Here is a 15,701-nt window from a genome sequence, read left to right as displayed (position 1 = left end):
AAATGATAATGCTGTGATTAAGACATAAAGCTAAGACTCAGTATACCTGGGAATTCTTGTGTGACCTTGGCAACACATTTTTTATTGGTTTTCACTTCTCTGCCTGAAAAGTTAGAATAATGCTTTTTCATTTTATGGTGTAATTTAGAGATAAATATATTACTAATTGGGAGCAATTCAGAAGATACAGGTTTAGAAACACCTGATGAGATAAATGCTATTAGATGTGAAATGTGTTCTGTTCAGTTTGCAGTTGCTTGTGCTTATGCCTAACAGTAGTGGAAAGCCAGCCAATTTTATTTTGGTTCCTTATTCTGCACTGAGGAAATTAGCTTTGGGCACGGAAACCAGAAAATCTTGCATAAATTCACTATATTTTGAAAAAGACCCCCAAAAATAACATTTGGAAAAAACCTACTTCTTTTGGCTTGTTCTTTTAGACACTGATAGCATTTGTGTTCTGTCTGTGTGCATTCTTATTATGTGTATTGTCTTTCTATCAAGAAAATAATATCATTAGTCTTTTCATTGCAGTAGAAGCAGCTGAAAAATGTCTCAGGGTTTCCTGGAGACACACTGCCAGAAATGGCAAAACTCAACTGCTTTTGGAGCACTGGAACATTATACCAGAAGATATAGATATGAAATCTCTAAGTAAGCCATAAATGGTACTTGTAGCAGTTGTTTCAACCTGTGATGCCACGGGCTGCTCACAAGCTCTTTAATCTGCCCATCTTTGACACAAAAGACCACACTGAGTCCTCTTCTGCATTTTGTCTGTTAAGTGCCGGAAGTTAAGAGACTCTTAGTCCACTAACTTCAGTAGCTGGAAAAAGAGTAAGAAGAATTTTTTAAAAAATGATCATTGAAATAAGAACCCTTTAACGTAAGTGTCAGCAGGAGCTGTTAGTTTCTCAGTGTTTTTTGAAAATCTGGCCTTCCAGGTATTTAGTTTCAGGCTTCTGGCTTGTTGTGGTGGGGGGGGTGTTATCTGGCCTCTGTCTTTTTGCATATCGCAAGCTTTACCACTTTCACAAAAATGATCATAACTTCCTCTGAAATTTTGTTTACTGCACTGAAAACTGTGAACTAAGTTTCAACAATACTAAAAATGCTTGGGGTCCACTTATGTTACCACTAACGATGCCAAAGCAGGCCCTATGTAAAAGCAGGATAAAAATTGCATTTACTGCACTGTGCATCAAACCACAAGCAAGTGTACTAGGAACCATGTTGTTTTTAAACCACTTGGCACCATTTAATTAACATGCTTTTAAGCATTATTTGGCTTCAGTTGTAGACAGATATATATAATAAATCTTTGAACAAGTGCTATCAGAAGTAAAACCTAAGTGGCATTTAAAATGGGTTAGGAAAATGTGATCACTAACAAGTTTTAAAATACTCTCTTTTCTGAGTCTAAATTGTGCCTCAGGAAGGAAAAAAATAAAAAGACCTAATGAAATGACTTGACAGAGTGGCAGGGCTTGTTTACTAGTCCATATCTGAGCAAGATTCATGCTTCATATGATTGACAGTCATTGCAAATTCTTTGGCTTTTTAAGGCGCCACAGTCTTGGGTGAACTTCAGTTCAGAATGGAGTTGTTTACAAAAGTGAACTAAGTAGTTACTGGAGCATCACATGCTGTGTTTCACTGGGCTGTTCTGTAGTAGTATGGATTTGCAGTACAAATGGAGATGACTCAGGTTAAATCACATTCTAACTATGCTGCAGTCAGTTCATTCCATCTGGGAGCTTTGTCACCCTGGCACCTGGAAGTGGATGAGGTAGCTGAGTTGGCTTTCCATTGCTCACCATGTCCAAAAGTCTTCTGCAGTATGGCATGAATGTTCTAGTGTTTCATCAGACTCAGATTATGCTGATCCAAAAGGGACGAAAATTTTCTTCCCTTTTCATCATATGTAGCCAGAATATGCACACCTTTAATATTTCCATTAAAGTCAGCCTTCTGTTATTTCTTGTTTCATTGTTCTGAATATTCCTTAGTCAAGATCTCTCCCCTATGGAGATCAAGACATAATTCAGTTGTATATGTACCAGAGCAGTGTGTAGCAGGCATGCCACAGAATGTGCAATTAAAAATTGCTTTGGCCTGTTTTCTTTTCCTGTTTTATATTTTCATAAACTCACGTGTAATTTGATGAACACTGTCATTCTTTAAATTTCTTCAGCATTGCAGTTCTCAAGGGACTTCAGTCTCATTGAATGTCATTTTTGTATATTTACTTTCTCAACAAGTGCTAGTGTGCAGTAGCACAAGTTGAATCTTGCATCGTTATTTTTGTATTTACGTAGGTTACATCCTGATTTTCTCTGTAATCAAGATAACACTTCCTCGCAATAGAGTATTAACTCTATATGCCATCTAAAAGCTGCTGATTTCTACCTCTACCTAACTAACAATTTCAGTAGTTTTAATGACAGAGTCAAAGTAGTATGAAAATTATTTAAAGCATGAAAGCACAACTTTACAGCGGAGTGGAAGCATCTTGAATAAGGAGTTTCTGAGCACTTGGGCAGAGCTGCAGTGTGGAACTGTTCACTTTGGATTTCCCACGCAGCCCTGGCACACACACTCTCTGAGCAATCCCTGCTTCAGCAGTGCTCAGAGATGGCTCAGAAAATACAACCTTTGCTGTCTTTTGTCTCATTTTATCTCCATACAGCCTTGTGCCTTCTAACAGTGGCAGTGGAAGTGGGCTCATTTAAGTACTTCTCTATCAGTTGCACTGAAAATACGTTTCTGCCAGCAGAAGGGTCAGTCATATGAACAGCTCCTTCTCTGAAGATATGCTGGAAACATGCTGCTTCCATCCTTCACCAGAGGTGAATCATGAAAAGAAGACTTTGCCACAAACTTGACCCTTGAAAGTGGCATGAAAGTGCTATAAAAATGGTACCCCATCTCTCCAGTGTCTATTCCCTATTCCCACCTCCCAGAACCAGCATGCACCCCTGCTTCACACTTCCCAAGTAGAACTGGCACATCACAGCTAAGCCTGTGACGCTCTCTGCTGATGAATCAGCACAATCCAGTGGTCATTATTTGGGGCACCTTGATGGTGTCAGTGCCTCAGGAGGAGTGAGGGGCCAGCAGAGGAGCAGGCTTCTGTGCTGCAACTGTACCACCTCTAACCAGCCCTGTTCCTTCCTTACTGGGAGGAGTCAAAAGTTGTTGGATCTCTTGCACTAAGACCAACTTTTGGGGTGGGAAATCTGATGTCAGAAGCTTGGGAAGTACTCTCATAATTAATTCACCTACATCTTATGCTTTGTACCAGCTTGGAGACAGCTGTACTGGTGGCTGATCTTAGGCTGTAGTTACACATGTAAGGCTGAAGTGTCTATTCTGTTGGTTTTTTCAAAGTACAGGTTGGCACGTCCTACAGCTTTCAGACTAAATGATCATAGTGGTCCTTTCCAGCTGCAGAACTATTGAAAATATATATAAATATTATTAACCACTGGCATTACATTTGATGCTATAGAGTACAGCAAAAGAAATTTAAGAGAGAGATCTTTTTCAACTGGAAACCTTCCCTTCTGTTCTTCTGAAGCTGGTTGCAATGCTCTTTTTCTTGCTGTACTATCCTCTACCCTCTATCCAGACGTACATCTCTCCTCCAGTATCTTTCCTATAATCCCTAGTAGGTGAGAGACAGAAAGGAAAGTATCAACTGCATGTCAGTGTCCAGGTAAAAAACCCTGCAAAATTAAGTTATGGATCTCCCCCTTTTTGCAAAACAAACTGTTCCCAACTGAGCCCAACATAGCTCCTTCCCAACAGTTTTTTGCTGCTAATCATATGTATCAGGGCTCATCCTAGTATGATTCTCATGAAGTCCACAAAAGAGAGAGCACTCATCTCCTACACAGATATCTGGATACTGAAACAGTATTTTTTTCTGATAAGGTAGAGCATTAATTGCTTTACTTATTAGATGAGCGTTAGGTTTTGACAGAAGCCATCCCATAGACTCCTGACACCTTGCATGCTGAGAAGTGCTGTCCTTGAAGTTACTACAGTGTGCAATGATCAGAACTTATTGCTGATGTTTTGTTAGCATTTACTAGCAACATCTTGGCAGAGGGTGACCTCTAATACTGTCTCTAAACATTTTCAATTTACAGACTCAAGAATTTTTGCTGTCTTTGCCTCTCATTCTTTTGAAGAGGTCAGCCCTTTAGGAATTTGCCACAAGAAAGAAGTTCAAAATACTCTCTATACTGAAACAGCTTAATAGGAACATAGCCACAGTGAACACAAAACATACAATTCATTTCAATATTTATAGAAGAAATTCACATTGTTTTAAGTGTACACAAACAGCTGCTGTCATTTGGCTATGAGCAGATGTTAGACCTCCGAAAGCTTCGCTGATAATTAAAATACTAACAGTTAGTGTTTTACCCCAGCTGCAGGTTCTGTTTACTGTAAATTTGATTTTATATGGATGCCTCTGTGCAGTTATTGAATAGAGGGTTTGTTTCTGACTGTACATACAAAGTGTCTGCACAATGAAGACCAAATGGTTATTCCTGTAATTTACTCTGGAAAGATATGAATATACCTTTCAACATAGCTGAATTTATAAATGAAATGCAGATATGACTATCACGTTGGAAATGGTAGCTTCTGCTATCTTAAACTCACAAAAAAGAACTAGGGGAAATTTACTAATTCTTTTTTACTCCCAAGCAGCCCCCCTAAAAATGCTGTGCTTTTCAAACAGGGTTGTGATGTGCCCACTCGAGCAAGAAACAGTGCTCCTTTTTATTAAATGGGTGCATAAATCAGAATAAATTAAACACAGAAATCAAGATACTCTCAGTTTGATAGGTATGGCCGAAGAATATAATTTCTACTTGATCATTAATAACATGATGTTTTATTTTAGTATCCCTTAAAGTGTCTGTTTCTCTAGGTGCATATATGTACATCAAACGCTAGGAAGGCGAGGCACTTCCAGAATTGTTAATCCCTAAGGGCCTGATTATGCAAACACAATGCATAATGCAAGCTACCATGTTTAGTCCCTTTGAGACTTTGAGGCAACTATGGCAGTAAGCAGTACTCTTGATTAAATAAATGTTTATAAGGACTGGGATCTATATGTATATATTCCTGAAAAAAACCCAAAAAACCTAAGTACAAAAAAACAAAACAAACAAAAAAACTCTTGCTGGGATAATAATGCCAAAAAGGGTGTTTGGGTTTTTTTGGGTTGGTTTTTTTTTTTTGACAAAACAGTTATTGTATGGGACTAGATCTATTTCAGAAATCCAATAATTTTCCTTATGAGCAGAGCTACTGGGGTTTTTCCACTGATTTCTCATATTAGCATTCACCGTATATTTTATTATATGTTCTGCCTGGCTGGGAAACAAATTCTCCAGTTTCACCAAGCACAAACCAGTACCTCTTGAAATTGGATTCCTATTTAGAAGTGCTAAAAATGGGCTTTCCAGTTGCACTGCAAGGGTTAAAACAGCAAAAGTGGCATCCATGTAGCATCCATGTCAGTTGTTTCCCAAACTAAGAACCAGTGTAGATTTGAAGCTGGACTGCCCAGAAGTGTCCAGGCTGGCTGCCCTCATCTCCAGCTGTGAAATTGCACTGGAAGAGCTATATCTAAAGTACTCCATCTGCATTCCTAATTGCTGGATATGCCACATGGAGGTTTCTGCTGACAACACAGGAGTTGAGAAGCTGGATGGAGGAAAGCAGGTAAGAAGGAGAAGCAGTCTCCCAAGCATTACCAGTTTCTGGGCAGGCTGGGAAGCTGTAAAACCTACATGTGAACACTGCACATCTTTGCCATCTTCAAGGGGAGTTTCAGTCTATGTGGTTTCTATTTGCGTAGCTTCTGTTACCACTGGGCTCTACAGTGTTCATTTTTGACCTTGAGTGCATGAAAGAGAAACTGGAAATTTTTCACAGGGAAGGCCTTTCCCAAAGGTTAATTGGACACTGGAGGGAAACTAAAACCAAACCAAACAAACTGCCTAAACACTCTTACTGAAGGGCTCAGCTATTTATTTTGGTGGCTGTTTTTTCTTTTGTTTCTTTCTGTTGCCCGTTGTCATAGTCCTCTGAGGTGTGTGGAGGTAAAAATAACAAGCAAGAAATATCACTCTGTTTTCTTCTCAAAAAAAAAAAAAAAAATTACAAAATATTTCCTTTTACATTTTAAGGAAGCTAAAAGGACATCTGCTGCTTTGTTTAAGATACCTGAAAGGTTAAAACTTCAATCTCCTTTATTCAAGCATTTCTTAGAAGGCCTTGAAGTTTCTGAACATGATTGAGGGTTAAGGACAAAGCTAGAAGCCAAGGATGTTTTGAGTTTCAGCAGTGAAACATGATGTTCCTTGATTTTAAGTACAATATGAACTGCTAACATATTTGGGAATTGTTATTGTTTAAGTATTTTTTTTACAGTAATAATAATACTGAAAGGAAAAAACCGCTTGCTGCATTGGTATCTCTGGAGATTATGTACTTTGTGTCAATGGTGGAATTTTTTGTGTGTTTCTTAGGGGTCTGGTTAAGTCCCCTATAGGTATACTTATTTGTACTGCTTTACAAATATTTGCTGCCTTTGTGGACATACTAGGTTCTGACAGAGCCATTTTGGCTTGCTGATTATTTCAGTTCTATGTTTGACTCATTCCTGTTTTTCTTCTCCTTCAGCAGAAGACGTGAATATGCTTTCATAAGCTCTTATTAGTAGTTTAAGTAGCTGGTTTAGCAAATACTGGCCCATGCATTACTTGCATGTAAAAAACATATAAATGCAAAAGAAATAGTTATTACTATGGTTAAGGGAACAGATAAAAAATGGGGGCTTATTATTATGGCCTCTGAAAATCAAGAAAATCCCCAAGCTGTGACATTATGCCACCACAGTTCTTAGACTGCATTTCAATTAGAGGTCACTACAAAAATAATCTAAAAAGAAAAAAAAAAAAAAAAGGAACGAAAAAAGAGTGAAGTGGAAACTTGGAGCTTGATCAAGGATTAAAATTGTTTCTTTATGAATTTGAGTGGTGAACTCACTGAACCACTGAAAATATTGTACTACCACATAGACAATAACTTTTAAAATAAAATAAAAAAACAAAAATTTTAGGAATTGCTTAATCAAGTGATTCTGTATATAAGTTGAATGTTTTGTATCTATCCTCTCCTTCAAGGCTGTATTTAGTTGAAGAAGGTGTTTATTTGCATTCTTATAATTTAATATCCATCGCATTTAATAGATACCAAATACTGATGTTTCAATAAATAACATTCCTAATCATCAAAATACAAAACATTAAGTTTTGCTAAGTTGCTGTAACTCAGGCCTTCTAGAACTTCTGCAGAAAAGGGAAAATAGGTGGTCCGAGCATGCTGCGTAAATGCAGATCATTTCCGTCGTCGTAATGGAGATTATTTCATTCCTGACTTTCTGCTTTGTTCTAAAGGTGCTCCTGGTGAAGGTTATCCTCAGCCCCAGCCTGGCTTCACCCTGCACAGCCACTTGCTGCAACTTTTGGGGAAGGGTTGGAATTCTAAAGAGGCTGCTGGCAGAGAGCAAAGTGGTGCTTTACATATAATATTAGCCCAGACTTTCCTAACGCATTACGCATTTCTTTTCTGAAGACAAGTCTCCTTAATGCCATCTTTATCTGCATACAACGATTGCATGAAATCTACTTTCTGTTTTAGAACTGCAGCTGACCCCCCGACCCCGGCGAGTGGCGCCACAATGTGACCTCTCTCTATTGTCATCAGCTTTCATTCTCCTGAAAATTCTATGAATTTTTATTACAAGTTTTTTTAAACCAAGCTGAGGCTTCAACAAATTACTTGACACAGATGAGATGAAGTTGTTGAAGTAGTGTTAGATAAGTTTTACAGCCAGCATGTGTGCTGCTGAACAGTACCAAAGCCAGTGTCCTACAATGTCATACACCCAGTAACTGCTGAGGCCTACTATTGGATAAATAACATGCATTTTATGGAACATTGATTGTTCTATAAACCCCAATGGAGTATTATGCTCTATGATCAAACCATTTAGATTGTGTGTAGAGCACAGAAAATGCCATATTCAGGATGGTACTAAAAGTGCCATTTGTGTATTTTATGGATGTCATTACGGGGGGAAACTTCTCTCTGTAGGCCCTGTTTACTTGCAAAATTTTTTAGTCTGTAATGACACTTTTTCATTCACAACGTATGCCTTCAAGAGAGGGGGCCCTTGTTTATTTGTTTCATTCGAGTTTACTGCACAATCCATGTACATTTTAATTAAAATGTAAGCTTAAACAAAAGAATAAGGTATTTATTCTGTGGGGGAACAAATGATGACAGTAACAAAGGAATAAAACAGACAACACAAAGAAAGTCAGGTTTGAGTAAAAGAAGAGGGGAACAAGGTACTAAGCTCCATTTGTAGTTTCCCAGAAGCACATTAAACATCAAAAGCATTTCTTTCAGCCCTATTTTCAGGAGTTTGTGGTCTCAGAGAATTAAAAATAACCTGCAAATATTGGATTTAATGTCTAAAAAATCCCTGACATTTTTTCAAATAAAAAACCTAACAGTCGCTAGGACTCCCAACTGATAAATACATGGTTCTAACTGAAATGACAGACTTCTTGGAAAGAAACCAATTCTGGATCATTGCACCCCTAGATATGAAACACTCCTTAACAAATGTCTGAATATGAGCTCTCATATCGTTATATTTTGTCATTTTAATGCCTATTTGTGTATCTTTTAATTTGCAATGACCATACAATCAGCAACAAGTTCACTTTTCCTAATATTAATGTAGGCTTGTATTGCAGCTTATGTTTGCCATGTCAGCCAACACTTACCCCTTCTCTTTACCCCGTTTTTAAAGAGGGGCCAAGAGACAGGCTGGATTTAGGAAGGACAACGTGATCTGTTGCTACATACAGTCCAGTAATTGTGACATATCCTTAAATACATAAAAATTCTACAAATGTTGAATTGGGCAGCAGTACTCCAATATAGAAATGCACTGTTCCCAAGTCAGAATAGCAGCTAAGCCTCAAAATATGTTGTTTTCTAAATATCTTCCCTACGTGGCTTTTTTCAGCGTTCAAACCAAAAGAGAACCAGTAAAATCTGCAATCCATATTTACCATGAAAAATCACTAAAATTGAAGTTGATGTTCCCAGTAAAGTTCTTGGTCATAGTCCAGTTAAAATTTAAAAGTTACAGTAGATTCACATTAGTTTAAATGACACTTGAACTTCTACACAGCTCAACATTAATTCATTATAGTTTGAAATGGAAGAATCTTCCGGCGGGTGAATCTTTTACAATCTGATTGAGGCTGTTACATTTTATAGGAGCCATTTTTCAAAAAGCAGTACTGACAGCACTCGAAGTTATTAAATTGCTGAATCAAAAGATGGACCTGGCAATCGCATTTATGAACTGTGATGGAATAGCTGGGGTTGCAACCGAGCTGAGGTTAAGATGTTGGTGTAGTTAAGCTTCATCACACCCCTTAGTGACAGCAGTATTTACCCATGTAGTTTAACTTAATGGTCAGGAAGTGGCTTAACTCACCTCTGGATTCAAATAGATTAAGTAAGCAGTCAGAATGGCATAATATCAGTGCTGTGAGGGGATTCACCGGATAGCTCTTCCACCCAGGAGACTTCCCATTCAATTGCACAGTAAAGACTCGAGTTACACAGATTCCCAGGTTACAGCATTTATTTGAGGAGATGAAAACAGGACAAATTTCCTTTTTTCTTTCCTTTCCCCCACACCAGAGCTTTCCCCTCAGTGCAGTGATGCTGTGTCCGGCCATAAATTATCATGATCTTAGGGGAAAAGATGTCATGATTTTGCCATGCGCGTGTGAAAATTATGAGCGTGGAGTTATTTTGATTTTGAAATCCAGTGGAAATGCATGATTTGTAGAGTTATTTTGATTTTGTGCCACATCACTGCCAGGCTCCTCTTTTATCATGTCAACAAAGCAAGATTCCTGAGAGAATTAATTACTTTCTACTCTATTATAAAATGTGGAGGAGCCAAGATAATTGTCATTTTATGTTGATTTCCCTCTTCCTATTTTCTGGCTCTTTGGGGGGTCTTGTGAATGTCAGTGCCTACCAGAGAGCACAGGAAAGTGGGGATAAGAACCAGTCATACCACAGTAAGCTTTCCTCCTATCTTATACCTGACAAATGTACTTCAATTGCATGTGCCAGATTTGTCATGCAGCTTCACTGGGAAACACTCTAATGGTTTAAATTGTTAATTTTATTTCCCAAAGATAACCTGCCCTGCAACAAGATGGAGAAAGTTGTGTAGTATCAATTTAGAGTTTGTGGAGGTGATATTTAAGTCTTTCAGCTTAAACAAAACTACTTCTTGTGCTTCACAGTAGATAGATAGATAGATAGATAGACAGAACAGACAGGCTAGCAGGCAGGCAGGCAGATGCCATCAAGACCTCAGTCTTCTAAGCATTGGTGTTATCTTGGAATATTAGCTCCTTGGAATATAGGCACCTTAGCAAATCAATTGCTAGAGGCTGCAAGATGCCAAGTACTCAGTCTCAGAGTAAACACAGCTCTAAGTGTGGAACTGACTTTAGGCAAATTTGAGTCTCTGGTTTTCAGAGCCCAGTTAGTTCTCTCTGGAGATCAGGGCCTGACAGCTGTATGCTTTGTGTGAAAGATACCCCTTAGACCGGCTTTTGTATAATATTCTTGGCCTCTTGAGTTCAACAGAGAGGCTGTTCACTGGAAGTGTCTGGAAAATGCCTGAAATTTGACTGTAAGAGTAAATTTTAATTCTTGCTTGCTTTATCCCCAACCAAGTAATGCCATATCCTGTGTGTTAGCAATAAGATGCTACACCTGGTATTCCAGAGGTTTTATGTTTGTATTATAACTACAGTGTGGTAGTCCTCAGAGCATTGACTTAATCAAACTTCCCAAGGTCATCTCCATGAGACCTTCACCTTTTCTCAAGTGTCAGGACCCCAGAACCAGAGAGTGTTGCACTGGTGGTGTCCATAGCTCATTTTCCAGCACCTGCAGGATGGCACTCCGCCACATGGCAGACAGTAAGTGCTAGAAGCTGCTCTGCCATGGCATCCACAAAGCTATTCACAAAAATGTTCTCAGTTTTGTCTTTCCCCAAAATGTGAAGGCAGCCCTGAGGCTATGCTGTGAGGATGGTGGGCTTGACTTTGTGCTTTTATGGTCACCATGTGCTTTGCTGAAGCTTTACAGTGAGTGATGAGAGCTGAAGAGGGGAAACCCTCAATGACCCAAAAGGGTAACGGAGTGACAGAGCAGTGGTTGGAATATGCAGGTTACAGGCATTTCGATTTGTTGATTGCTTTCATGTAGAAATAATCAAGAAATTGAGTTGAGAATGAGGTTCCTCCCGGATGGTATTTTATAGAATATCCTGCTTAGGGTAAGAAAAGAACTGAGTGCTTTCTCAGGGTAACCAGGCTAGTGACTGAGTCAGTTAGGTGTGCTGGAGAAGGTGCTAGGTGGGAAATGAAGGGGGAAGACAATGGCATCAAAATGACAGCATGGCAATTACCTCGCCAGCAAAAGCAGGGTATTAAGAAGATCAGCCACAGTTTTTCACACCCAGATTGTTTAATGTAATAATATGATCCTAAAATTCATTACCGAGTACTGAAATATCGCTGATAGGATCTTCTATAAAGGATCTGTTTGATGGCTTTTAACTGTATACTGTTTTTATCTGGGCTTTTTCATACGAATATTTTTTTAAAACACATTTAAAATTGTTAATAGGCTGCACGAAATTGTTAAAACTCAGCAATTATTTCAACCTGTAAATATTGTTATTTGGAAAACATGCAATTAGTTTTGGTTCACTTGCTCATTTATCTGTGTTTTCTGCCAGCGAAAACCTAAAAATTGGTCAAGGAATTTTTTTTTCCATTTAAGCTACATTTGTTAAAGTAATGAAACTGATATTTTTCGTTATTTCCATGTTAACAGCAATTTTTCTCATAGGCATCGTGTCGAAGTCCTATGAGTGCCGACTGAAGGGGAAGGAGCAACCTTTGTGGAACTACGAGTCCTTTCACTGCAGCAGCACTGGGGAGAGGTTTCTCCTGTAAAAGAGAAGGCCTTCCAGGGCAGCAGAAGACAGCTGCAGTCACCTGAAGAAGTCCAGCAAGTTATTATTATTCAAGGATACGATGGTGACTTTGCAATTGATGCCTCTGTGGAAGAAACAGCAGCAGCCACCCTGCAGACTCTAGCAATGGCTGGTCAGATGGCCAGGGTGGTCCATATTACAGAAGATGGGCAAGTCATAGCTACAAATCAAAATGGGTCACACGTGAGCAGCATGGTTCCAGGGCAGATACTTACTGAGCAGTTAGCAGATGGTGCAACACAGGTGGTAGTGGTTGAAGGAACAGGAACTGATATGGAGGAGGCCCTACAAATCGATGCAGTTCCTGACTCTGGAAGCACTGTACTGCAGCAGATAGTGCAACAAGAAGTTCCAGATTCTTCTGAAGCTACAGTCCACCCTCCAGACTCCTCCTCAGCACTAGATGCCCTGCTTTGGTGCTGTAACAGAGCTGGGTGAAGTGGAGAACAAATCTGGACTCCTTGAGAGATGCAGGTCTACCCACAAAGATTTCCTGCAAGTGCCAAATGCAGAGATGGCCCAACATTCCCACTGATGCAGAAGGACAAGAAATACAAAATGTTCCACGAAGTTCAAGAGACTCGGGAAGATACCAAACCTATGGAAGTAGTGACACATGTCATGCACCCCTCGGCTATAATTGCATCTCAGGAGAGAGCTCAGGCTGCTTCAAGAAAGATGGTCCAAGGAGTATTTCAGTTGCTGTATGTGATACAGCTGCAGCGACCAGCTGATGAAAGAAGGTGTCACTCAGGTCATTGTAAATGAGGAAGGGGACTGTGCATATGGTAGCCAGAGAAGGTTCTCAGATAATCATGCAGGAAGCTGGTAGCCACACACTCAGTGTCCAGAGTGAACACATGGATTTAGTTGAGTCAGATGGGCAAATATCACAGATTATTGTCACAGAAGAAATAGCTCAAGCCATGGCTCAGGGTTCTGATGGTGACTTCTCTGAAGGTGCAACCCACTACATCGTCACAGAGCTGCCACCCAGGCATTCAGGATGAGCCTGGTGTGTACTCACACGCTGTGATAGAGACAGCTGGGTCTCCAGAAATTTTGCCAGCTGCTACTGCTATAAAAGCAGAATCTATATCTACTGATAGAGCAGGAGAACAGTTAACAAGCATGGTCATTTATACTGAGGGTGGCTCACAAGTAATTCAGGGCCAAAGAGATGATAATGAAGTGCAAGAAGCATGAGGAGCTTCATCTCCCTAGGCTTGATGCAGGGCAAAGCTGGAAATTACCAGCCCCATGGAGGCACTGTATTCCTGGAATGTTTTTCAGTGAAAACCTTCTCAATAGAACAGCCTCCCAGCCAAGTAACAAGTGCATACCCTGTGGGAGGTGACCATCAGCTACTAGGAGGAGTTCACTGAAAAGGGTATTACAAACTGGTTACAACTGCGCTAAGAATTATTATAGGGGATTATTATAAACCAAACATATTAGGGTACAAAAGAGGATAAAAAGCACCCCCTCAAAAAGTAATTTTCTTTTTTGTTTTTTATATTTCATGTCACAGGGTAGTTCCCTGCCTTCTGTCATTTTTTCTAACATAATCACAGGAGTAAAATAATTCCACTTATGTGTACGCTTTGTGAACAGATAAATCAGCAAAAAAAAAAAAAAAAAAACAAACCCCGAAATAGTAAGGCGATCAGGTAAGCTTACATATTGTAATTGGTGCCCTTCTATATTTTAAAGAAGAACAGGTGGCATTCGTTTTCTAGAACCTTACTTAAATATATCCTTGGCTGAAAATCTGTCATCGAAATAAGTTGGGTGTTTTTGCACCCACAATCAAATTTTTCAGAGTAACTTAGTCTTTTATGGTATCGCATAGGATTTTACCTAAAGAGCATCTCAATAAAGCTACACTTCATAAAAGTCTTGATTATACCTATTCAGAAAGAAGAACTTGCTGCCTGTAACTTCCACTTAATTTTAGATGGGAGCCCTACATAAGAAATGTGCATTTTGGGGGAAAAAAATATATTGTCACTGTCAGTGTTTTGTTTCTTTTTTTCTTATAGATAGTGCTTCATATAAAATTATTATTTTGCAGTTCATGTTGTGAGCAACTTCTGAAACATTATGGGGGTTTTTAAAGAAAATTCTGACATTGACTTTAACACGTAGAAAAAAAAAGGTGACCTTGTATTTCTTGCTTAGTCCAGAATGTCAGTTATTTACTTGTGGATATACAGCAATTGTTCAATGCAAGTTCATGTTGAAAAGATCTGTTTCATGATACAACTGCTTTTTTTTTTTTTCCTTTAAAAAAATGTAAAATATAAACTGGCAAGGTTTGGGGGTTATTTTTTTCGTCTTTCAAATAAAATGTTAGCATTAAAATGAAGCATCATGATTTTTAATATTAAGCAATAAACAGAACTGGCATTCAGCAGGAGCAAACGAATGCTATCTGTTATGTCTGGGCATTTTCTCTTTCCTCCCTTCCTTTCTCTAGTTTGCTAGATAGATAAAGATAAAAGAATCTAATTTCTCAAGTGTGCTTCATGCATGCTTAATATAATTGTGAAAGTGTTTAGGGTATAAGCCATGGCTGACTCTAGAGATAACTGGGGTTTTCCATCACATTTAATATCTTTAAAATTATCAACTGTACAAAAGTTGGGGTGAGGTAAAACAATAGTTCCTTCCTGAAGCAACTGTTTAAAAATGTATTTTCTGATAGAGCTGCTTTGAAAAGGTGCTTCATTCTGGGGCTGGAGGATCCTGCTGTCTTTTCACCTCTTTTTATTATTATTTTTTAAAATTTTATTATTTTCCAGGAATTAAGGTTGTGTCTTTGTCAAACCCCAAAAAAACTAAATTTCAAGTTAGACATCGAGATTCATAATTAGCCGAGTTTGACTTGCTCGTCTTTCTTAAAAGTGACAGGCTGTTCACTTACTCTTAAATACTGTCTTCAGCAAACAGTGACAGGATCAACTCCCGTTTGTTATCAGGAAAAAGGTGACCTTTACAAAATGATGGCCCTCTGCAAGACTCTCACAGATGTTCAAAAACCGGAATGTTTTTTCAGTGGAAATATTTCTTCTTGATCATTTCTCCTGTTAACTGTAGCCCCTGTGGTCTTGCAGCTTGGATGCTAATTCTTTGCTGTTGCTTAGTCCTGTATGGCTAACCTTTCTGCTGCAGTACAGGGTGTTGACACTGACATGCTGCAGTTTACCATTTGTGATTTATTTAGGATAAATATGTCTCAGGTGGCATTTAATCCTTCATAAAACCAGTGTAGCCTGCAGTGTCAAACCAGCAATCACATTGTATGCACAATGAAAAGAGCAGACCTTTGCAATAAAATAAAATAAAAAAAACACAACAACAACAAAAAAAACCAACCACTGGTAGGTGTTTCCTGTGCTTGGAGGCTTTGGAAAGGATTCTCTCACCTCCCATGTGCTGTAATTACCTGGAACCTCAGGTTAAGAATACTTTCTCTGTGCAG

The 15,701-nt window shown here is 38.8% G+C and overlaps 1 protein-coding gene across 1 annotated transcript in view; it reads left to right on the top strand.

Annotated features, from left to right (window-relative positions):
* Positions 1-14,483, top strand: part of ZNF407 (zinc finger protein 407) — a 347,057-nt gene extending 332,574 nt beyond the window's left edge. The window contains 9 exon segments of the mRNA XM_030445366.1: positions 12,070-12,105; positions 12,108-12,634; positions 12,636-12,737; positions 12,739-12,792; positions 12,794-12,914; positions 12,917-12,940; positions 12,943-12,989; positions 12,991-13,209; positions 13,211-14,483. Coding sequence (XP_030301226.1) covers positions 12,070-12,105; positions 12,108-12,634; positions 12,636-12,737; positions 12,739-12,792; positions 12,794-12,914; positions 12,917-12,940; positions 12,943-12,989; positions 12,991-13,209; positions 13,211-13,423 — 1,343 coding nt within the window. The 3' untranslated portion in view covers positions 13,424-14,483.
* Positions 14,484-15,701: the final 1,218 nt, after the last annotated feature.

The sequence above is a fragment of the Calypte anna genome, chromosome 2, assembly GCF_003957555.1.
Source record: "Calypte anna isolate BGI_N300 chromosome 2, bCalAnn1_v1.p, whole genome shotgun sequence".
NCBI classification, from domain to species: Eukaryota; Metazoa; Chordata; class Aves; order Apodiformes; family Trochilidae; genus Calypte; species Calypte anna.
This window is presented reverse-complemented; position numbering and strand designations above follow the sequence as displayed.